The following is a 25,891-nucleotide window of genomic DNA, read 5'->3' as shown; positions in this document are numbered from 1 at the left end:
GTGTCCTGTATTAAAACAATCTTCTGTGTGTTTCTAAATGTGAAATTTAATACTTGGATCAAAACACACAGCACGCATTGACAACACTTATGTAAAAATCAGTATTTCAGTGAAAAAAATCATGTGTTACCTGATTGGGCGATTTTCTTTACTATCAAAGAGCGAGAAGATTACTTCCAGTTCCTCTCCCAAATTGGAACACATTAAACTCTTCATCTGAACAAAAAGATGGTGGCTACTGGCCGGTACTGGTGTGTCTTTCTTTCGATGACGATGCTCCATCTAAAGATACCACCAAAGCGGCCAGTTTGAACCAGTCATAAAAATCTCATAACAAGAGATAATTAAAAAAAAAAAAAACACCTAATACTGGACTACTTGCTTACTCCCAAATTTCTAATTTTTAATTCAGTATTCAATTATAACAACAGGGTTTTTTTTTCTTTTTTCTTTTTTTGTATACGAGAAGCAGAACCCAGGCAAGTGACTTTGCCAGTGTTACACTGGGTTATACTTACTTCTGGGAAAAAACAGTAACCTCTAAAACTGTACCCTTTTTCTATGATAAGAATTCCAAGTCACTTTAAATGTTGGTACTGTAACAATGTTGTATTTTAAAACTGATTTAAATAGTTAATGATCTGCTATTTTAGGATTCAAACACACAAAAGTGCTTTTGCAAAAAACTAAATAGCAGTATTTTTAAAATGAAAAAAATTACTTATATATTCTATAATCTTTGGCAGACTGCTATGTTGAAGTTCCTGAATTCTCTTGATCTGACTTCACAATTTATAACTTTACCACTTGAAACATCGTTTAATAACAAAATATTAAGCTGTAGCACCTCTCTCTTACTTTGTACTAAAAGTTACTTTAAATTGCAATTTTCTAAGTTACTTGGCCTTCAAATTGAGGTTTTCTTGGTTTTTTTTAATATGTATTTTTGAAAGTGCACTCTGAGTTTCATCATTAATTTTCTGAGTTATTCTTCCTCTGTGTGTTTCTTCTCATGATTAATGGTTCCTCATTCCTCCTGTATTTCATCTAGTGCATAAACAGGACTCCTTACGATTGCATGTGACTTTGAACTTTGAGAATGACCTGCCCAAAGGTATATTGATTCTAGAGTGAACAAATTACTGCTATTAGACTTGACAATATAAGTTATCAAAATAAGCAGTTAAAAATGATCTAGTATATAATTTCAGCTCCACAGCAAATCATAGCAATCTTATTTTGCTTTATTCTATATTATACATTTAAATACACACGAGTTAGCATAGTTTAAATACAAGTTTAGTCTTAAACAAATAAAGCTCAGAAATGTATTACTGTAACTGCAGCAGTACTTAAATGGGAGCTAAAGCTCAGAGAAATGAATTAGAGAGTTTTCTTAGACCTCAGTGAAGATTAAAATGGAATAAGAAATATCAGGACTGTTTTCATTACATCAAAACAAACGTACACATCCAAAGGAGAACTGTCTTCTTCACTTTAACTGACATCCACTAACGCAGTTGAATAGACCAGTAGGCCAGTACGATTAACAGTGACAGCACTTGTACCACGAGTATATTATTACTTTTTCACTAATCTTACCTAACAGGACTTACAGACCAGTTAAAGCACTAATGAAAAACTGTCTCATAAGCTTTTATTGATGATTGAATTCATGCTAACGCTTCGTAATTTTAATAGTACATCTGAAAATAGAACTATTAACAAATAATATGTTGAAGGCACATGCATAAACACACAGACTTGATATCAAATCAAAACATCTCTATAGAAGTAGGTATAATTGCTAAAAAGAAATCTTCTTATATCATAGTAACACCCATTACATTATCAAATGCCAATGTATTGAATAAAAAAAGTATTTTCAATTAAGTAGAAGAAAGTTGCTGTGAAATTACATTCACATACCAGCCTATAGAGCTCTGTAATGCTGATCTCTTCAGGATCCACCATAGCATATTCTTTTCTTGGAACCAAGTCAAGTCCCAGTTGTCTATACAAGAAAAGTAGAAATAATGAGATGTAAGGCATGTGGAATAACAGTAAGTAATTAGCCTCTTCATACAAAGGCAATAAATTAAGAAATATAGCTTATTACTTCTATTCATATTTAACAAAAACATTCCTTCTAACAATGTAAATGTTAACTGGTATTCTACAATACTTTTTTGACGCATTTTTTCTGGTTGCATTCACTGTTCATGGATGACTCCTCCCTCTTCTTCACTTTGCAAGATTATCAGAATAGTTCTTCTCCAATTTTTGTTTTACATTTCATGCCTTCAGCTTACTTATTGCAGAGATAGTATGAGTTGAGTCGTACTAGCATTGTCATTTTGGATGACAGCCCCAAAAAGAATACAAAAAGAAATCAAATGCCCAAACAGCAGTTTATTTTTAGTTTGGCCTAGATGGCAAAGCTCCTGCTGTATCCCCTGAATTCAATAATGAAATACACTTGAATCAACAGGAATATAATTTAACTGCTTGCTGCTGTGCTGAAAATAAGACTAAGAAAACAAGGGCTGGTCTGACCCCTTCTGCTGACTTCAGAAAAACTTGAAAGATCAGAAAGTTTTGAAAAAAGATTTGAAAGGGTAGAAACAGATGACCTCTCAAAAGCCACCACACTTCCCTTTCGTTAGCACAAGATTCTAAGGCGATGGTTCTTCTGCTGTGTTAGGTATTCAGGCTTTCAGATAACAATAGCTGCAGAAAGCCCTAACATTCAGTTAATAATTCTATTGTTGAAGATTTTTTAATTTAATCAGAGTTTAACTGAATAAAATATAGGTTGAAGAAAACACTTTGGAAATAGGACCCAAATGCTTGGGAAGCATGCAAGAAGAAAACTCATTATGAGGGTAATAAGTGAGAGTAAATCTCCCTTTTCCTTTTTTAATGAAAGTCCCCCCAAGCACTTTTAGGGACAAGAAAGGACACTGAATTCTGACATCCCTCCCTCCGCCTAGCCCAGAAAGCTTGCTTGTCCCCTGACATTACAAAAAATATTCTAACCTTGTCAAATAAGTTACTAATGATTATCTACTCAAAGCTTTGTAATATTTGGCATTTGATGCAAACATTTCAATAATTGTTAAAGAACGAATTTATCACACTGGTCTCAGAGAAATGGAATTATAGGGAGTGAAAACAGGGGGAGAAGAGGTGAGTAAGACAGAAAGATTTAAAAAATATGATTAACATTAGATTTTTAAAATAAGATTTTTCTCTGTCATTCTGCAAAACAGCCAGCAAGTAACATTTGACAAGCTCCTTCACACATAGGGATTTGGGTGTGGGGGGAAGGCTTCAGTTTGTTCTACCATTTCTAACATGATCCATCTCACCTCACCTCCTCCAAGTGGAAAAGTTGCAAAATTTTGCTTGAATTAACACCTTTTAGAAAAAAGGATGCCATCAGAGCAGTACTCATTTATGTAAAGTAAGCTGTAATTGCATACAGTGGCTACATATAATGGTATTTGTTCTGGTTTTAAGCTATCTCTGTAAAACACTTAATGCCTCACACTGCAGAAAGCTTTCAATAAACCCCTATTATGAATTATATTACTTTCACTCATATGCTGGAATACAAGATAAACATGATATTATTAAGCAAATAAAATACATTTAAAGCTAATGAAGTGGTTTTGTTTGATTGTTTTTAAGAGTTACCCAAATCAAGATTACTTTTTGGACAGTTTGTGCCAGTCCTGTTATGCTTTTATAGTTTCTATCAAGAATTTTGAATAACAGCTATATCCAATATTTAGTGGAAAACTAAGAAGTACTGTACATCTTCTTACCCTCTATGGGAATTGAATTCTCAAGTAAAGAATACTAAAATTTATTCTAAAAACAGAACACTATTTATACAGGAGATCTTAATGAAATGATTATAAGGTTAGTTTATGAATATTGAAGATATCGCCACAGAAGAAAGCCAAGGTACATTTAAATGACTTGGGAGATGACCAACAAAAAGTGATGCCCGGTAAAACTGGCTGTGGTATCATTTCTGCTACTTACTACACTAAATAAATAATCTGACTGAGAGAAAACAGTATAGTGAGAGTATGCATAGCATCTGTGTAATAGATTTCACTCTGCCACCAGCACAAATAGGTGCAAAGCATTTACAGTGCTGCTATATTACGTGTTTGTGCACGTTTGATAGACTGTGGCAGGCAGAACATCCTGAACAGGCTTTCTAAGTCCAGAAGTATTGCAAAAGCCTTCCCACTTGCAGACTTAAAAAGCTGAGGCAAAGACCAAATTTCTCTTTCTTGTCCTCTTTGAAGCAGTTATTTCTGAAAGCAGTTACAGCTGTTCTACATTTTTGCCCCAAACTTGCATCCACATTTGATTTTGTGGATGTTTTGAGTTTCCTTCATAACAATAAATTTCTCTGTTGGAAGAAGCTTAATTTTGCTCTTAGTGGTCCCACAAACGAAACAAGGTCATTTCTTTTCAAACAGAGCAACAGTTGCTGAGGTCACTGTTCCCTTAAAAAGACTGAGAGGACAAAAGAAAGCAAACTGGGATCATTTTTAACTTATGGCATCTTGTCCGACTTCCAAGCACTGGCTCAAAATCAACTCAGATTTGATAGTTGGGTTAGGATCTCAGAGGACAGATGTTCCCCTCATAAAATCCCCCATGGTGACCTCTCCTGTTGGCAATGCAGTAGATCCTTGCCAAAATCAGAATTAAGGGCATTGGATGGACCACAGCAAATAAATTTAAGTCAACAGCTTGTGTTTATTAGAACAGAATCTGGGGTAGGTTTCTTGTTTGTTTGTTTCAAATGGGGGCAATCAGTATTCTGGCAAGAAAGACTGGTTTAGTAAATTGAAGGTCCATACCCACAGAGTCAGGGAAAAAATAGTAGAGATGAGATCTGAATCACGTTTATCCCTACTAAGAACATTTATTTCTACAATGAAAGTTATAGTGACTCGAGTGTAGTCTGGTGACATGCTTTGAAGATCAAGTCTATCTCTTTCAAAGGTTGATTCGAACTTCCCAACTTCTGTATTACTGTATGTACAGCCATACAGTTTATAGAAAATGTTTCCTATAGAATAAGGTACAGAGCACTGCTCTAAGCAGTATATCAGCCTATATCAGGTTATTGGCCTGTTCTGGTATGATAGCTACTACTTTAATAGGAGGGGATTTTTATATACTTTAGGAGATTAGTTTACTTGCCTGTTTTAGTTTAATTACCTTTCCAAAGTTCAACTTGTTTTCTCACAAGATGATCAAAGAAATGAAACGTTTGTTGTCCTCGTGGCCATATAAAACACCAATCTTAATGATGCTAGTCCCTCAATATAGTGGACTGTGAGGCAAATTGGAGACTCCTATGACTCCTAAAATAAGCAATCTTACTCTTGCCCTTCCTTTCGCAGACATCTAGCAAAGTAGCCTGCTAGATCTAAGCAAAAGGCCCCATGATCCTTCAACTCCAAAATCAGATTAAATAAAAGGTGAGACCCTACAGCAATTCTCCAGGAATTGTCGTATTGTATTACTTCTATTCAAGTAAAACCAGTATCTTCCTAAAGAAAACCAAGTCTTTAACCCGAGATAGGTGAGGGGAATGTAGATGCAGGAAATAACAAAACGAATACCCAATAACATCTCTATTTGAGCTATTTTTGTTGAAGTACTTGAAGCAAAGGCTCTCAGCAAAACTGCAGGAGGACTGAGTCCGTTATGAATAAAGATATTCCTTCTTTTACTTTTCCCATTTCTCCAGGTTAAAACACAATTAGTCATTTTTTGAAAAAGAGATAATTTAAACAAAATGTAGAACGACATGTCCACACAAAGACTTTTTTTTCCCTATTCTCATGCTTCTTCCTCCTAATTCTGTTATAATGCATATAACAGAACATCTATCTGCTCTGCTTTCTTCCATGTTTTTTTCTTCCACTGTTCCTTTCCCAGAAAAAAACAGGAAGTACTTCAATTTTTTTTTTTAATATAGATACACTCTGAAGTAGGCACCTAATCTAAAACCCAGTAGAATCGAAAGGAAAGATTCTCATTTACTTCACCAGGCTTTTGATGAAGCCTTAGAATTCTGTAAAAAGATTACAAAACAATCCTTGTATAAACTTCATGGCCTCCATGCAAAAAAACCAGTGAAAGATAACAAACATAATGGCAGAAAGACAAGATTGTCAGACACAACAGAAACTATTAACCTGCAGTCGCAACTATCAAATTTAATCACAAGTCCATGTACTTAAAGGCTTCCAAAATGTCAATCTATAGTCAATTCTACTAGTTAGGAAGCACTGCAAAGCAAGTTATGTATAATATTTCAGCAAAAATTAAGTTCAGCAGAGTTTCTTTCACCTTATCTCATATTTCCAAACTCGAAGCACTCAGCAGCAAAAGCAATATATGCACGTCAGCGTTACCAATATGTGAGCACTTTTTGTCTTCATATTGTCCATACTACTCAGCTGCCAAGCAATGCCCAAGCCTAACATTCTTAAACAAAGACCTAACATTTCTTTAAGAAAAAATTACAAGAGCCTGATGTGTCACTGCTACAAAAGCAGAGGGTCAAGTCTGTTTTCATTCTCCTTGCAAATGCCAGGGCACTGGTAATCTGCACCACTGTTTTCAGTAGCAATACTGAGTGGAGAGTAGCCTGCTGTGCTTATTTTTCGTATGTGCGGTCTACCTGGAATAGCGATAAGCTTATCACCTTCCAAACTGTGCAAGGTAGTAGCAAGGTCAGTGTGAGCTATATTTGGAAAATGATTTAGAAATCATCTTCAATATCACACATTATGCTATTTTTTATCCCTATAACTCTTTATTCTGTTAATCATTTAGTAATACTGAAGGGACATTTTTTGAAATAGCAGGTGTTTAAAAAACAAAGATGTGAAAATATCTGGTTTGTTTGCTTATTTTTGTTTTTAATCAAAAATTAACAGAATACAGAAGAGCTCTTTTCTTAGCTATTCAGGCAAAAGAAAGGCACAAAGCCTAGCAGCAAGATGTATATTAGAGATGCCCAAGTATTAAATGAATCACAAGAGACAAATCAAAAAGGAGCTAGTGTCAGCGAGTCTAATTTCAGTTAAGACAACGGAACTGTGCTAAACTGCACCATATAGGAATCTGGCCAGGTGTGTATTTAAAGGTGGTTTAACAGGAAGCTGCAAACTTTCAACATAGTTCTCTCGCAGATAGCACCTCTACTGTGTGAAAACATACATCTATACACAGGCGCATATAAGAAAAAAATATATATATATATTTTTTTTTTATACAGAAAGTCATTCATTTTTCATTGTTAAAATATGGGGGACATTAAAAAAGGAAGTCCTTAAAAAAAAAAAAAGAAAAGCTGACATCAGAACATTTGTCAGAAGCTTGTTCCTTGTTTCAATGCTCTACCATGAGCCTAAAATTTCCACATTATAATTAGATTACACTATTTCCTTCTATTGTTATATTTACTCACTCATTGCCCCAATCCAGACGAGCAGTGATGTGTCGCTTCACATCCTTCATTCGGTCATGGGTGAGATGGCCAACAAGGACCTGCCTTCGCAGGTCTAGGATTTCATTCATTATGTGCCACAGTCGGTGAAAGAGATCTCCCTCATTTCTCTGCGAGACAAACAAATAATCGCATCTACGTCAACTGAGTAAGCTGACAATTCTAATGAATACATACATGGTAGGGAAATCAGGAAAACTCCTTCCTTATTCCACTTAGTCACGGTCTTTTTTTCTCATCCTACTGTGACATTTACACACACACACACACACACACAATCATTTCAGCACTTATCACAGACCCAGTGTTTGCACCACACTCACTTTCACTCCAGTTCCTTATGCTTCATCTTCACACAGTCTAATTTATGTGATAGACCTGGCAAAGATGCAACAAAAAAATGTTTCATCTCAGTATTATTCTATTCCAAGAGCATGTTCATTCTGTGCTGTCCCAACAAAAACAGATATGCGATTATGTAATTCAAGACTATTTGAATGCAGACACACAAGGAGAACAAAAAGCAACACCTCCTAGCTTTTAAACTCTTAACCATGTAGCACTAAAAATGTAGTTTTAACTTATTTCTTGCATGGACATAACTGTATGCACCACTGTAAATAAATAGTATCACACAGACAGAAATCTCTTCCAGAGGACAGTTTTGCCTCATCTAACTGAGAAGCAGGAGAAATTATGTGAATATGATTGCTTTTTAAACCTCATCCTCCTACTCTAATGTAATTATACACTAGTTATACACGTAAACCATTTCCTATAAACCCTAACAAATAGTAGTGGTAATTTTAACTCTTCCTTCACCTACTTAAGCTATTTTTACTTAATATAGTTTGTCTAAGAAACTTTAGCTTGAGAAAGTTATTGCAGTTTCCATTAAATGATGTATTACACAATGTTGAAAACACATTCTTATTCAGATATGTTCTGCTTATTCTTGTCAAAAAATCCCAAGCCCTTCCTCTTCCCTTTTCCTTCTTCCTATGAAGAAGTGGCATAAAACCAAAGTTCAGCTACTTCTCCTTCACAATTGCCATGAAAAGCCAAAATTAATTTATTTAGAAGCATCATTACTCTGTCAATAACTTTTTTATTCCAAAGGCTCTAACACTTTGCTTTATTATTTTTTATTTCACATTCATTTACTTCATAAACTCGCTAAAATGGGCATTGATTTATTGTTCCTTTTGGCTTTCTGTCAGGGAAAAAAAAAGCACGGTGTATTCTGAATACCAAATAGTAACAGTAGTTAAGGAAAAAAAAGTTGCCCGCTCCCCCCCCCCAAAAAAAAATTTCAGTGAGAAGAATAGGAATATATGAATTTTACAAGTAAAGGGAAACAAACAATATCAGATCTCATACACATAGCCCTTGAATTAGCAGCAAGAGATGGAAAAGACTTTATAAGAAAGTTATGGAGAATTAGGCTGACACTATGTTTTCAGTTTTCCATGAGACACTATTGTATGAAGCTTTCATTTGTACAGTTAAAAGCACAAGTCCAATAAATACTAAATTAAGGTGTATCTTTCTTTCAGTATCTGACATTGAGCTTTGCTTAAGTAAATTATTCAGCTGAATTTGAGAGAGATGCTAATATTTAACATCCCAATTAAACTCAACATTTTGATATCTAACAGCATCCTTTTCTTCAAAGCTTTAGATTTGTTTGTTTATAAGTTACTTGTATCTCAAAGTGCCAAGTGGATGTGCAAGCAACTGTGCTTGCTATATAGATGTGGTTCTGTCAACAAAGGGGATCATCTTTTTGCTCCAGGATGAGCGAGTGTACTAATATATTTATTTATATTAAGCACATAAAACAATCATACTCAGATATGCTTCAGCCATTCAACAAAACTAACCCCCATGAAAATCCACATGAAAATCACTTCATGTGATTTACATAAAACTAATCAGTGATATAGAAATGTATAATTTGTTTAGAATAGGCAGACAGGTGAGTACATTTAGATGTACTCTAAATGTAACAAGATACTCTGACTTGAGTATCATAAAAGGTTGTGAAATGTTCTTTAATGTTTTGGAAGATGATAAATGTTCAAAAAAACAGAAACAATGTCATTGTGGAGACCCAATACTGATTGCCCAAATCACACAGAGTCATTCAAAAGGCAACCAAGAAATACTATGGAGGTCAGAATGGCTACTGCATTGGCCATGTCATACCAACTGGCATGTCTGGCCAAGTGCATGTCTGGAGGAACAGCAGTGTTGTAGTCTCTCCAACCAGGGAAATAAGTTGAATAATTAAAATAACTAGTTAAAATAAATTGGCTGAAAAACAGATATCAAAGAGTGGTTATCAAAGGCTCACTGTGGCAGCAGGAAGACATCTAATATCAAGTTTTTCAGAGATGTGTTTTAAGTTGGTTCTGTTCAGTATTTTCATCGTGAACTAAGCCTGAGAAATTTTCTGGCCTTGTGGTCTAGAGGACAAGCTCAGTATGACCTTGATAAATTGGAGAAGCATTCAAATGTCTGCAAGATGCACTAAGAGACAAGCACAGAATGCTTATTGCTATGAAGAATTCAAATGGACAAAAACAAAACAAGAAAAAATGAAATAGGCACCAACACTGTAGAAAAGTGACAGTGGATTTATGGACTACAAGTGAAGAAGGCAACTCATGCTGAAAGACGACATTTCTCACCGTGGAATGCACTTCAAAGTGAAGTCCCTATGAACGATAATAACCATTCCACTCAACTCAGCCTTGGCAAGACCTCAGATGACACACAAGATTCAACTTTGGGCACTGAGTGTTGAGGATTAAAAAAACTGGAAAAGGTACAAAGCAGAGCAACTGGAACAAGAAGGAAGGTTACCAGCACTGAGATTTTTCAGAAAAATGAATGCTAAGGGAAGGTATGGTAAGTCTTCCAGTACCTACCAGAACCTTTTGAAAGGCAATAGCAGGTTATTTCTTTCCTTATTAACTGGGCTTATCTAGAACTAAGGTGATTTATGTAAGATTTTAGAAAAACCTTGTAGCCATAAAAATAACAACGTAACACACTAAGCTGCTTTGGAAGATCAGACTTTACACTATTGGAAGTTTTTGACAAATTCCAGCTGGAGGATGGAAAACCTTTTGTCAGTGATGGTCCAAGCATATTCAATCCTGACTCAGTATGCAGGTTCAGAGTACAACTTTCATCCCTTGAAATTTCTTTCAGTTCCCTGTTTCTGTGTGTCAGAGAAGAGGCAACAACATTAGGTTGCACTCAGAACATTTGCACTCAAATGGCAGTAACCTTCAAGAGGAAAAGTGGACTAGCAGCTACTGAAGTTGGATACTTCAAAATTGGCAAGTCCAGGGAGTTTGCATCCAAAACACTATTGATACTGCACAGCATTTAGACTAATAAACTAGAATAATCACAAGTCAATGTGATTTATATAATGGGGTAAGAGCTGCTTAGCTGACTGGTGACTCCAAACAAGATTATAAATGAGGAACCATCAGGTGGCTGAGTTTTGAATAGCTTTCTCCATGCAAACATAGGTTAGCCTACTCTATTTAATATTTTATTAATATCTGGAAAATAAAATAAAATATTTATTGATATAGTCTTCACTTCAACTGAAGATTTTAAGAGAGGTAAATACAGAAGAGGAGAGATCACAGAGCAAGCAGAATAGGTGATAAACAAGGCTTATACAAACAACACACATTAAGGTTATTCTTTGAGAAAAGAATAGTTGCTTATAGCTGCTCTGTGTTTGGTGCTCACCCAGCTGCTACTGGAATACTATATCCAGGTCAGGGTCCAGAAATGCTACAGGAAACACAGAATGGGTTCAGAAAACAGGAATGGTTAAGGCTAGAAAGCATGCTTCAAAGTGAAATTTGAGAAGATAAATCCACTAAAGATAATTAAGTAGAAAGTTAAGACTATAAACATCTTAAAAGTGGAACAATTTCATAGAGGGAACTTCTGTAGGGATTTGTCATAGAAATACTAACATTGGCATGAACGAAATATAAAAATGCATATGCAAGTACCACAAGAAGTGACAGAACAAGGAAAGGTATGCATTAATTGCTATAGAGCACCATATGTGTGATTTCATTCAAACAAAGAGAAGCAAACTGACCTGAAGATGATAGGAAGATGGAGAACAGAACCAGAGACATAAAACATCCAGATAAGGAAAACAAAAGAATTGTGAAACATGGGACCTTTGCTTAAGACTTATGAAGGGTGAGACAAAGTAATGAGGTAGAAGATCCAAAACAGAATCTGCTCCTAATGTGTGCAACAGGCCAGTCCAGAATCGATTCATGATTGCCAATCAAGAAACCACCTCCCCCACAGCAGTGAGGACTCTACAGCTGGCGCCTCTTGTCCTGTGTGTCCCAAACAAGTGAGACTGATCAGATAACAGACGCATATCCTGGTGCTTATAAGCATGTGGATGCATGAGTGAATAAAATCTATGAGGAAATGAGTACAAGTTAATCAACTGACTTAGAGATTTTGTATAATAAAGTCACCTTCCCCTTCCACAAGTTATCTACACTGAGCTTTGTTACACTGATTTCCTACACTTCTATTCAGCAAAGAAAGGAATCCTAAGATCCAATGGCTTGAAGATGACACTGGACAGGACTCAATAAATAAGATGCTAAAATTTAGCAGCAGAAACAGTCAATGACTGGAACAACTTAAGAGATATTAGTCCATCATTCAAAAAGATAAAACAAAATGGCTTGAAATGCCTTGAACTGAAGTAGAGCACCTTCACACAAAGCACAAACTAACACAGAAAATCCTTTGTTTTTAGTTATGTAGAAGGTCAGACTAGATAATCACAATTACCCCTTTTTTTCACTTGAAATCTCTAAGTCTTAAAAGCAGATTACTGCAACCACTCCTTCAATCACAGCTTTTTGGAGCATTCCACTGTCTTACATTTGTGGGGGGGGGGAACAACTTCGAACTCCTACAGTTGTCAAATATTCTTAGTTCAAGAAAGAAGTGAAGTTGTTAAAGCCTTATATGCTGCCCTAGGGCTTTCTTAAGTTTTAAATATAAGCAGTAAGACAAATTGACTCAAGCAAAAGAAATGTTGACCTTACTAATAAAGAACATGGAAAAGGTAAAGTGAGCCTATAAATATTAAAGCTCTCCTATCTTGGCAGATATTTTTAAGGAAGGCATATATCTCTTTCATCTTATAAAAATGATGAACTTCACTGTCTTCAAATCTCTTCTGTCTCGCAGTTTCAATTCAAAAATTTGTTTACACTATGGAAAAAAAAATCTTTTACCTCACTCCTGAACTGCCTTCCTTCTACCTTTTTTCCCTTTTTAAAAAAAGTCTTAAAAAGAAATAAAAGGCTTAAAGTCAGACTTGTGGTTACTTGACTTTATACCTAAATATGTTGTTTTCTGATTTTTGTTTTTAATCTAATCTAATGATTTTAATCTAATCAAAATGATCTGACATCAGAAACCAAAGTCAAATCAAAATCACTGAAAGGTCTTTTGGAAGGTCTTCCCTTATTCTCAATTTATTTCCATACTATATTAAGTGCAACTATGACATTTTAATGTCTTGTCTGAACAACAGCTTGCTTGAAAATGCCTTTATTTTATATTTCTTACTACTACTTAATAAGTTCTTCTAAATCAATTTTTCCTTCTCTGTGTATGTACACTCTGGTCATTCATATGTGAAAAAGATGCATTTATCCTTTCTACTCACATGTTGAATCTCTACAGATGCAGTAAGATATCAGCCAGACACCTGCTGTCTCATTTCCAAAATCTTATCATTTTTGAAGTTGGACTAAAATGACAAGGGAAGCCTTTCTAACTAATTTACTGGCTAGGAAAGGGTGAATAGAGAAGCATGAATACTGAGTTTAAAAGAGTTAAATCCAACAGGAAAAGAAAATCCCCAACTGTCTACAATCTTCAACAGTATTTTTTGCCCTTTCTCCCTAATGGAAAAATATTTATATTATAACAAAGCCTGGTCTTTTCAGTTGGTATTCAACCAAAGCAACATTATTCATGGTACTTGCCACATAAAGTTGTTTCCACATCGTTCCCCAGTCTCTTAAAGTTGACGTCATTTCTGTAATAACAGAATCTTCCGTTGGAATAACCATTTCAAACTGTCTGTAACATGCAGAAGAACATGTATTACATAAGCATTGCAAACCACATTATTCCTACTCAGTCATCCACTTATGCCTCCAAAATAAAGGACATCTACCTTTATTTTGTTTGATAATAAATCTTTTCACTTAAAGAGGTTTCTAACCTCTTTATCTATCAGTTCTCTCATTAACACATCCAAATAAAAGATACACTTTAAATACTCCCAAATTATGTAAAACTTTGGAAAAAATTGTGCTGAACTAAGAACACTGACAAATAAAATCTTTTAAATGAGATATGGCAAGATAAGTATCACATCTTTAAAAAAAAACAATGTTTCTTTTATTCATAACATTTGAGTTTCAAAATAATTTTTAATTAATTTTAACTAATTGTTCCATTTTTGTTAACCCTTCTTCTTAAAGCAAAAAAAGATCAGTAGTCATCCAAAAATAAATACTGGTTCTTTGTTACTTGAAGAAATAAGGAAACTTCTATTCATGTATTGCTTTGGAGAAATATTTTGCTATTGACTTGTTATGTTATTTTAGCACTTTTTTGTGAAATGCCAGCTTGTCTGCTATGGAACAGCTGGTGTCCTTAAAGAAAAATGACTAAACTTAAAAAACAGGTTAATAGCAAACTCCTGTACAGAATAACTTTTTTAAAAAGAATAACACCTTATTTAAACAAAACAACAGTAAGGAAAAACATGCAATTGTTTTCTCTTTACTCTGGACAATACAGACTGATCTCCTCAATTGTTCTCCATGTCTTTAGAGAATATGTGATTCCAATTTTATGACCAAGCAAGGGTACTGGATTAGTTAAGGACAACCATTTCACATCTTACAGCAGTAAGCTGAAGATATAGCATAACAAAAATCATTTCTTTACCTTATATGCAAAAGGTCTTTGGTATAAGTTACTGACCACCTTTAAATATTTGAATTCAGAATATTTTACCTACCCTTTGTTCTTAACACACGCATTTTTCAAGTGAATGTAGCTGGATGGAAATATACCCTGAAAAAAACAAAATAATTCAGGTAAAAACAAACAAACAAACTACTTCCTACATGACTTTGGAGAAGAATCTTAATTTAAAGTACTCCTGAAGGTATAACATGCCACGTGCTGAATTAAAAGTCCTCCAAATAGAATTACAAATAAACATACACAAAAAAGACTGTGTGATATACACTCAGTATAGATCTAAAAGCAACTAAAATGTAATATTCAAAACTTTTATTGCTTCAATATTTCAGAAAATTAGAAGCTAAATATGTGTAGAACATACAAAAGATTGCTCAATAACTCTTATGCTAGATGTTTTTACTAATTTTTCCTACCATGACAGGATGCTGAGTAATTTGGGATAGCAACTTCTTACCAACAGAATCTTAAAAATATTATCTTCAGATATGGATTTTCAAAATAAAGTACTTCTAGTTTTATTTGCGAACTATTGTGGCCTGCAGTACATGAGAAAGGTGTGGTAGATGCTTCTAATCTGAATACCTATCAAAGAGTCTCAGTGTCCTGACAGGGGTGGTCCTTTAGTTATTTAAGGACTCTCCACTGTTCTTTTGCATGGATAGCACTGCCAAAATAGTTACGCTGTTCTTGCAGCCCCCTAATCTTCATAAATCAGAACAATAAGCAAAATGAAATGATTCAATTTCAAACTTCCTGCTCAGAACATAATTTCTGAAGAATATGCTACCGCTAGTTACCTAATGCAGTGGAGGAAAACACGTACAAGTTCTCCTCTATAAAATGCACAGCTGCATACAGCTTTCGTCTGCGATGGTGCACTATTTTCTTACAACACAAATATATGTCAGACCTTTGACAAATATACACATCTGCTATGTGGTAGTAACTGCCCACGAGTGCTCCTGCTCTTCAGTAACATGAAATAGTTCAGGAGAGCATCTCTCCAGGACAGTAAGATGTGCAACCCTGCATTTGTAATGATGTCCCGGAAAACAGGATGGTTGCATATGCACAGTTACTGTTGAGCAGCTGCCACAAGTAATTCTCTTCAAGAGTCAAAGCTTGCAGAATAACAAGGGAAGACTCTTGACAGAACAATACCAGCAAACCGAGGTGCAACGGTCTCTTATTATTTTATTTTGGGAGAGACTCCTTTTCCAAATGCAATTCAGAAAGTTGTTTTCATTCATCCTATGAAAGCAGAAAATATACATCTTATTTCTTCACACGTCAAGTCATCTTTAGCAAGCCCATAACTTCTATCAACACATTTGACAGACCACAAAGCAACACTGACAGCAAGCATGTGGTGAGAATTGCAATAAAAGACAGAAGATGTAAAAACAAATCCCAACTGCTTATGTCTTATGAATGAAATTAAAAACATATAAACAAGGTCAAAGTAGTAAACACATGATTAGACTCTGGGACTAAACTTATTGTTCAATTAGCTCTTCCACGGAAAACAAAGGAAATTTATATAAAAGCAGAGACCACTTTATGATATGAGCCTCTAGAAACTTTTGAAATTAATACATATTTGACCTATTTTGGAGCTAAAGAGGCTTTTATAGATGCACAGGATGCGGACTGAAGGAGCAACAGGTGATTTACTATATTTCTTCAATGGCTTTAATAAAACAAAAGCTTGTGTTCTGTATTGAGGAAAAAAAGAAAGTTGTCTTGAAATGGTTTTCCACGTATAAATGGCAACCATTACAGTCACAGAGACAAGTCAACAGGAGGTTAAAAGCAGGTACACGATAAACAAAAGCTGGAAAAAATATATGAATTTCATACTATTTCATGTATGAATGCATCAAAAAAACCACCATCACTGAAGTCAGTACTATCAGCATTACTATGAAAATAGGACTTCACAACAAGGAGAAATGAAACGAACTGCATATTTTTCAGGGAAATACATACATTTTATTCAACCAATGCATATGACTCCTGTGCTAGCTGTCTCAACTGGCTGTTCTAAAATTAATACATAAGATCTAGGAAATAGTCACATTCCAAACAACTTATCTGATACTATTCATAACATGCATTCTCAGCAGTCATTTCCCTTTAATTTTGCTTCCTCTGAGTCAACAAATTAAAAATCAGAAACAAAAGATAATTTACCAGATCTTCACCCTTGTAAAGGGTATCATCCTAATACATTGGGGGATTTCAGAAATGTAAACCACACCCAAAACTAATTCAAGCAACATCAATAACATGCTTACACTAAGCTCCAGTCTTCCTTTAAGAATATATATCATATACTTACCTGGAGATTATGAACTTTTAAAAGATTAAATGCATATTTTTGCCAAAGAACACAAAACTGAAATTGACTTTTACCTTAGCATTGGGGTTTTTTAAGGCAAATCCTCTGTACCATCCTGTGAAGACATAACATTTTGTTTTTTAAAGCATGTAAATCATTTCCATGTGTCAAACACAGATTTCATCTCTCCCTTTGGACAGATCGGCTATTACACAGTTCTGTCAGACTGGAGTCATTAGTGAACTTCCCACACAATGAAAGGTTTGTTTGCTTTAAACTAGCTCATATTCACAGTTATTTTCAGGAATTACTCTTTAACCCTGCATCCCCAAACGTTTCTAACAGTGCAAGCCAGATATATTTTGCACTGGACAACACACCTGGTAAAAGGGGAAATGGTTTCATATTCCCCCTAAGTATTTACAAATCATTTTTGGACTTCATGATTCATCAGCCACATTACTACACAAAGTTCATAACATACCTGATTCAAAACACCAGATCCCATACCTTTTGTAAGAAAAAATTGTTATAAGCAGATTAAGAGTTTATAATCCTGATGTTAACCAAACAAAAAAATACCCGTATCATCTTAAACTATCCAAAAAAATCTTATTGACAGACAAACCTCAGGTAATGTATTAAAGAAACAGATTAGGAAAGAAATGAAGCTTTGTTTCCTTTACTCTAGGAACAGACATTTGCTAAAGTCATATTAGTGTTCTCTACCTCAGAACGGAGGCAAATTTTTACACTGCTGTAGGATTTAAATTTGTGACTTTGTGTTAATTTGAAAGCCTCCTGATGGAAGAAGGCTTCTCTGGGATACAGCATGAAAGCAGAAGAATCCCAATGAGAATTTCTTGCTGTTTTAACTCTGTGGATGTTTATTAAATAGAAAGACCAAATAAAAAGGGTGAATTGCCAAAAAAAATCACAGGCATTAGAGTTTCCTGGAACTGCAAAAAATGAAGAGACTGGAATGTGTTCTATTGTTGACTTGTAAAAAAGTGTATTCATTTAAAAAATAAGTGAACAGTAATGGGGCTCAAATTAACAGTATATAATATTTCATTATAGCTAGAATTCCAACCTGTGAACTTACCATCACATTTCTCTAATATTTGAACAGTGTCTCCAATCTCCAGCGATAGGCCATGTGGGACTGTCCCTCGAAAACCAGCTATTACTAAAAAAAGATATTAGGTTTCAATTAATTACACCGTTACAGTACAAATCAAGAATCCTTTTGTTATTAAAAATAGTATATTAACAGGGGAAATTAAATGTTAGAACAGACAGGCTTACTGAAACTTAACAAGTTGTAAAAAGAACCAGAGACTAAGGCACTTACAGAATATTAAAAATACAGGACTTAAACCACGTACTGACCTACTATGCGCAAATGGAGAGCTTGTACTGGAGAACACTTAGCTAGTTGTAACTACCCATAAGGACAGAAACTGTTTTATTCCAGATGTTCAGACTAATACATATTCAGCCCCAGAAGTCTGCAAACTGAAAGTGCCAATACTTGTGTTGCCATCTATAATGCTGACATGTAACAAAAGGGAAAGAACCCCTTTCACATCACTTTAATGGATGCTATAGACCCATATAATCTCCATCTAATCCCAAATGGGCGGAAATGGCTAGCAAGTGGCAAACAGTAAAGCGCACTGCAGGGGGAGTCACTAAAATACACCCTGACGCTCACCCACCACCTCCCAGACCCGAAAAGCCAGTCAAGCTCAGGTGAGGAGGGCAGCGTGTGCCGGGAGCTACTGAAAGGCTCTTCCCTTTGGAGATAAAACCTGCCTCAAGCAAAGCATGCACCGGGCTGCTCCCAAACACTTCTAATGGTCAAGTTTAAACCTTATATTCTTAGTGTTAAAAGAAGAGCCACCTAGCTTAGAAACAAAATAAGCCACTCAAAATGCCCATTTCTGCAAGCATTAAGAAAAAAAACACTAGGTATGAATTCAAATAAATCTATTCTGTGACAGTTGTACTTGAAATCTTGAATTAAAATATTGTCTCATTCAGGCCAGGCCATGATACCAAGCAGCAGTGATTTGATTCTCTGCATTGTAGTATTATTTTGGAGCTTAACTTTGAAGTTGAAGAGGAAAACTGCAGTGTACCAATGTCAGCAGGACATGAAGTAGAAAAATTGCTCAACTGCCAAGCTGTAGTTTTGCTCCTATCAAATATCAGCCAATCTAGATGTGAAAAGAAAACAGAAATCTGACAGGGAGGAAAAAAATTCACTCAGCAGCAGGAGAACAAATCTTCCTGCACAGAAAGCAAAAGGGAAACCACATGGGTGCAGATGTACCTGTAAAGTGACCACACTTCCAAAGGGACTGCAATATTTTGAGGCACAGCTGCTAACTTCACATCCATTTCAGCAGCACTTGCCTCCTGCCTGCAGGCTTTCCCCCACACAGGCCCTGAATACCTTCACTCACAAAGTAAGGGGCCCCCCACCCTCCTCCTCTTGCCACGCTGCGCTTGAAAAGCTTTGGGAGGGCTTCGCCGTCAGCAGCCACTCAAATTTAAAAGTCATTTGTGAGTCTTCACGAGAAAGTTCCAGCTCACAGGAGCAGAGGAAGAGGAGATGTTTCATACTAGAGCAGGCTGTGGCCTCGCACACGCGGCGGCTCACGGAAACTGCCCGACTGCGATGTTACGCCAGCTTTGAAATGCCATATGAAATGAGTTGCAGCAAGAAGTGGAAATAATGAGAACTATACAAATCTGCCACCACATGTGTACGGATCTTAGGTTTCTGGGGAAACAAAGACTAATCATTCTCTGCCCTCAAGCTGTTTGACAGGCTTTGTTATTTTTTTAAATACCATCAACACGGCCAAATTCAGTTGTAAAACCAACAATAATTTTGAAAAATTGTGCTTCACCTGCAGAGAAATAAGTATTTAAAAACATGAATCAGATCTTGCCCTCACATACACACACAATTTTTAGTGGACTTTGCTGAACTGCATACAGGCACATCTCCTAAAATATTTCACGTCCCCAAAGCCGTATTGCCGCTAGTTTTCTTGTAATGCCAAACCTTATGCTCCATGGACCTTCTGCAGAAAAAATATTATCTCTGTTTTTAAAAACAAGAACATGCACTTTTGCCAAATCTCTCTTCCGAAGCCGAAGGCTTCAAAAATCCCCAAGCTGTGATCCCACGGTGTTTATTTATTTCTCCCTTTGCAAAAAGCCTGTGAGATTGTGTGCCTGGTCAGTCCCCGAGAGTTTGATAAAACACATGACCAGAATTTGCAGCATTAGAGAGTTTTATTTAATTTTTTTTTTCCTCTCAAGACATGTGTATTGAATCAATCTATATTCAGTTTGATGCTCCTCGTACTCTCCAAGGCATTTATATATGGAAATAAAACACCCTAAGAAAAGCATACAGAAATGAAAACAGATATTTCACTTCCCAACACCACTAAATACACCGTTATTTGTAAGAGGATTAGTTACAAGACAGCTAGTATTTCTAGTCTGAAAGAATTTGTTTAAGACTCGAAAAATTAGCATCTTCCAATTAACAGTTACACAAAGATGCAAAATGAAATATTAACTAAAATTAACAAATTTTTCTAAAAAATGCCAAAGAAGCTGAATATCAATATGATCTGTATCTAAATTCTCTAAATTGTATTTACAGCACTGCAATGGCAGGTGTCATTCTCATGACCCTGCTGGTTTGCAAGAAGAAGAGTAAATGATGAAATCTGCCACAACAACACCTATCTCCTTACAGCCAATGAAATAAAATGAAAGAATTAATGGAACTAGCATGCACACCCAAACCAAGCCCTTCTATGCTACACTTGTGAGAAGTCTTATTTTTACCCCAGGCAATAAAAAGAGTGCCAACAATTTTTTTCCTTATGAGCCAATATATCCTGTCACACTGTTATGATCTGACTTTGCTGTGACATTCAATTTCTATTACTTGGTTATTAGATCTGTTATAAAGATTTTTTTTTTCAATGGGAAGTTTCACTATTAAAAACATTTTAGGACAGAAAAAAATGAATTCTGACACAGTAGAAAATAGCTAGAATCCATTTTAGAGCACATGTGGGGGAAAAAAAAATACCTTGAAATATCTTCTGAAAGGATAACCTGCAGAGTACGAGGGAAAAGAAAGCGAGAGAAACGAGGGCATCACCTGCACCACTAGGGCAGCATGTTCCCTGGCTGCGCTCACAAAACGCTGGCAGGCCTTGCAGAAAGGTCTCGCCCCCAGGTCGGATTCAGTACAGGCAGACCCCGTTCTTTAGCAACGTCTCTCAAAAGAGATGAAAAGCGCACTGCGGAGCAGCACAGACTTTAGAGCAAGGCACAGGAATCCGCAGATGAATGACTACATGTAGAAAACCCAACTTACTACAAAAACGTTTATTTTGCTAGTTTTCTACTAAATCCCTCAAGTTATGTTACAGAATTGGGACCAAGAGAGAAGGTGGCTATTCTTTTGTTTCCTATCTGTAGTATATATATTTAAGTAGACTACAGGGAGGATAATAAAGAAGCTGCAGAAGGAGCCAGTTTCAGTTCTAATGAAGAAGATGCTGGAACTCAATGATTCAGCTGGGACACAGGATTTGCGATGGAGCTGCGATACAGATTTGATGAACAGAACTGCCTTCCCTTTCCTCCAGTGTCCACATAGCTCTGCAACACTTTGTAGATGTTCATTAGGATCTTTCTCATGCTGGCAGCAAGCATATAATTAGTCACTCTGTAGTGACTATGGCTTAAAGTGTCCTTGACCTAACTCCAGAGAGCAGAACATATTCATGATACCTACAGAACTAGCTGTATAGATATACACACACTCATACGTACTTACATATATATATGTATATACATATGCATCGCATGCAAATACATACCATGTTCATTTTTTCACCTTTTGCTTTTCTAGAGCACTTAAAGCATTATTGTTATGAAAAAAACAAAATTTCTTCCTAATTGCAAGTAATGCATTAAAATCTAACATGCAAGTAAGCGTTATGAAGAAGCATTTGAGACTCACCAAAAATATGCTGGGTTTCCTATCTAGCTCAGCCTTTTGTTTACAAAATGAAATATCCTCCCCAAAAAGTGTGCAATGCAGCATGGTGCTCATGATGCCTGCCTGTCATGAGTTTAGTTAGTTCTTAGTGTTGAACTTAATTTAAACACTAAAAAAAAAAAAGCAGGTTGTGGCTGCACAGCTGGACGTACGCACATAAAGGAATCTATAGCAGTAGAGGCAGCATCTGCAGCAACTACCACTATGCCAAAGATAAGCATTTGAACTACAACAGGGGTTATTTTTTATTATGCGAAACCTGAACTTGCTTGAAGCAGGTGGGAGGAGGAGGAAAAAAAAGGAGGGGAGCAGGCTGAAAAATGTAAATGGTTTTTATAACTATTTGGCCATATAGTGGATACTTAATGCTGGAGTAAAAAATAAATTCCAATTCAATGCCCTAAGCCATGATGTCCCAAGTATCAGAGACAGCATATGAAACACTTAGAAATGTGGTAAAAATACACTGGTAAATAACTACTTTGGAGGATGGGAACAATGTCAGAGGCACTGGTTTTGACAGGGAACAAGACAGTTACATTCTTAAAATTTTTATGTGTGAAATAGCTGGAGATCTGCACATAAGAACTAATGAGGCAGACACTGTTGTTCCTTTCCTCCTGACAAATGATCAGAAGCTATTATTGATTCCAGATATTATCTGCTATAAATGAAATCAGGCCTGCTGTGTGGCAAAAGCAGTTTTTAAAGTTTTATTCTGCCATTCTTTCACCAGATTAAGAGTTTCACGTATAACTCCTATGATTTTACCATTTCAAGGGGTTTCTTTTCTATTCAGCAGCTGGAAAAATGATCAGAAAAGCTAAAATAAATGTAATCAGGGGGCTGCTAGCAATAAAAAGACAGCTTTGAGTTTAGTTGAAGTATTCATTCACTGTTGCATATTTTGTTTATGGTGGAAAACTGAGCTTGTTTTTATGCAGTTGCTCTTTAATTGATGAGTAAAAATGTACAAGTATTAGCTTTGAGTAAGCCTCTGATTCAATGGGTTTAATATTGCAGAAATGTAAAATAAACTACCCGTTGACAAGCTCTTATAGATGATAAATACAACAGACATCTAGCACTGTAAGCAGCTACAGAAAATGCAACATTAATTAGAAAGAGCACAACATCGTAACAGCCAATTAAGCATACACACCCGCAACCCCAGACCAGTGATGCTACACAGGATTCTCTGTAAAAATTTGAAGCTATTGGCCACTGGCAAGTAATTTCTTCTACAAATTTGTCTAACCAGGCTTTGAACGCATCTTAATGTTGGTGTCTAGAAACTCCCATGGCAATGAACTTTCCAGTTCAATTATGCTTCATTGGCTGGGGGTGGGGGGGAGGCTTCCTTTTATACCTGCTACTTAAAATTTCATTTTATGTCCCTATGTTCTTGTGGGAAACCTTGAATAAGCATTCCCTAGCCACCTTTTTTGCACTGTTCTACAAAATACTGCTCAGCTGTATGTGTTCCAGGATGAAGCTTTTTCTCCTCAAAAGCAGCTGAAGATGCCTCATCAGCCTCTTTAGGTTTCTAAACAGGCAGAATTTTTAGAAGCATAAACCCACATGGGCATAGACCTTTGCTAATGCAGGATGGCCAAAGTTTACTGTACAAAGCCTTCACATGTACTAATCTTTGTCTGCATATGAATTGATCTGGATGGAGTGGCATGATAGCATAGCTATAGGTTATGCTTCCAATGCATTCGTTAATTCAGTCATCTGTTCAGTAATGCGTTGTGCTACCTACCGTGGGAGGCTTGCTGCTAACTAAAAACAAGCTAATGAAGACAGTGACAGAAAAGTAGAAAGGAAAAAAAAAATCTAATATCCTTTCAATAGATACAATCTATAAGAATGTTCATCCCAATAACAGAAGTGATCTTTAAATCTTTTACAGATTGCTGAGGATAAACATCCCAAATTTATATTGAAATGAAAGAATGAGAGTTCCCTCACCTATAATATGTAAACCACAATTAAAAGGATCCAACACACAGCTCAGAGGATGACAGTCAAGGACTCCTAAGCCACATGTGGCTTCTGAACATCTTGCGTGCTGCTTCTAGGGAAGACGGTGGTCCCACAATGTGGGACAAGGAAATGCTGGAGACCTGCAAGCTGTGAGGTCTGCAGACTCATGTGGCACCCTCTCTGCTGTGCCAAGTGAGGAGGACCAGAGGGACATTCCTGTGCAAGATGTGCAAGGACCAGGAAAGCTGCCTGGTCTATTCACCTTCCCAAAATAATCAAAATTAATGAGGCTTTTTTGTGCGCTTTTATAGGAATGGGAAAATTAAGTTTTACAAATAGCCCTGTATCCTTAATGCCATAGTTATAATCAGTTCAGGACACCCTAAAAAATACAAACACTGTCTGCAAACATCTCCTACCCAACCTTACTTGTGAAATTACAGTATTCAAATGTTCTTAAAAGATCAGTCCCTTCATAGTGTTTTTCTAATAAGAAAATTGACTGAACTGCTATTCATGAAAACACCTCAAGGCACTTCAAAAAAGTATTAAAAAAGTTTGCATCAATGGCCAAGCTATGACAGTACTATCCAAGTAAAATCATCAGCTTTCATACATGTGTTCTTTGCTTGTTTGTAAAAACAAAAAAAAACATTCAAATGCTAATAGTACTGGGTACCTATATAGACAAGGTAAATACTAGGTCTAAAATACACAAAGAACAGAGAGCTGTGGCAAAGAGCACTCCCTCTTGATCTCCTCTTAACATCTGAATTCAGTGTGGTTATCACTGTTGAATTTCCGATCATAACTCTGCCAAAGAAACACAGGACTATTCTAATAAAGGTAATCATCTCAGCGTACCTGCTTGAACATTCGTCAAGCTTTCTTCATCCTGCATCTCAGCTAGAGGAAGGAACTTCAACTGTTCAGTTGATGACAGTTTGATCAGTTCCCCCAACATCTGCAAAATTTTTGCCACCTCTTTCCTCTGGGTAGCCTAGTTATTGAGCACCATTTCAGCACTAACAAGCAACAAGTGATAGCTTTCTGGGGCACTCACCTGCTGCTGAGAATGGCTGCCAGGCTAGAACACCAAAAATGGAATAATTCAGCTTGCACCACCAGGTTCTCTATCCTTGCAGGTATTTGATTTCACTAATTGTGATTCTTATCCTATCAAGTAGCAAGTTAGGCCCTTTCCATTTCTTGTGCTCCTACTGCCTCTTATTATGCAACATTTTGTCCCTGCTAAGAGCAATTTTTTTTTATTTGTATTAGCTCTGGAAGTAGAAATTTAGAAGTAAAAGAAGCAAAACAAAAACAGGTCTTTACATGCCTAGAAAATCTAGTACACTTTGGAGTTTATGAGTAGGATGATACAGCTCCTCACCACAAAACTGCCCAAGAGCTTCCTTCCTTCCCCCAGAGAAGGAATGCTAATGAAAAACCTGTCAGAGGTATCACAGTACAAGGTGAGCGCAGCTCCCAGAGCGCAGCTAACAGAGGCAGCGAACAGACGCAGCAGTTTGCGCAGCAGTGTTTGGGCTCTGACTAGAACTTGAGGATCTTGTTGGAAGTTGTGGGCTTCCTGAGGACCCCCGAGGAACTAGAAGGTGATCACTGTGAACAGGAAAGGGGAAGCTAGGCAAGGACAACTGCAGGAGGCCTTGACTTCTCCTGGGAAAAGCTCGTGGGAAAAGCTCTAGCTAGGAGTGGCTGCTGCTAACGAGCTCTCTTGGTTGCCCCGGCCAGAGGGAGTTGGGGCCTTTGATCCCGGTGGCCCTTGATTAGGGCA

The 25,891-nt window shown here is 36.4% G+C and overlaps 1 protein-coding gene across 1 annotated transcript in view; it reads right to left on the bottom strand.

Annotated features, from left to right (window-relative positions):
- Positions 1–22,325, bottom strand: part of DOCK4 (dedicator of cytokinesis 4) — a 176,636-nt gene extending 154,311 nt beyond the window's left edge. The window contains exons 1-8 of the mRNA XM_026055109.1: positions 22,259–22,325; positions 18,100–18,183; positions 17,069–17,109; positions 14,685–14,740; positions 13,636–13,732; positions 7,520–7,668; positions 1,930–2,014; positions 131–282 (exon numbers count right to left, since the gene is read on the bottom strand). Of these exons, the coding sequence (XP_025910894.1) occupies positions 131–282; positions 1,930–2,014; positions 7,520–7,668; positions 13,636–13,732; positions 14,685–14,740; positions 17,069–17,109; positions 18,100–18,183; positions 22,259–22,325 (731 nt within the window). The remainder of the gene's footprint in view (positions 1–130; positions 283–1,929; positions 2,015–7,519; positions 7,669–13,635; positions 13,733–14,684; positions 14,741–17,068; positions 17,110–18,099; positions 18,184–22,258) is intronic.
- Positions 22,326–25,891: the final 3,566 nt, after the last annotated feature.

Source organism: Apteryx rowi, unplaced genomic scaffold (assembly GCF_003343035.1).
Source record: "Apteryx rowi isolate R43461 unplaced genomic scaffold, aptRow1 scaffold_984, whole genome shotgun sequence".
Classification (NCBI taxonomy): domain Eukaryota; kingdom Metazoa; phylum Chordata; class Aves; order Apterygiformes; family Apterygidae; genus Apteryx; species Apteryx rowi.
Note: the sequence above shows the minus strand (reverse complement) of the source record. Positions and strands in the feature narration are given on the sequence as shown.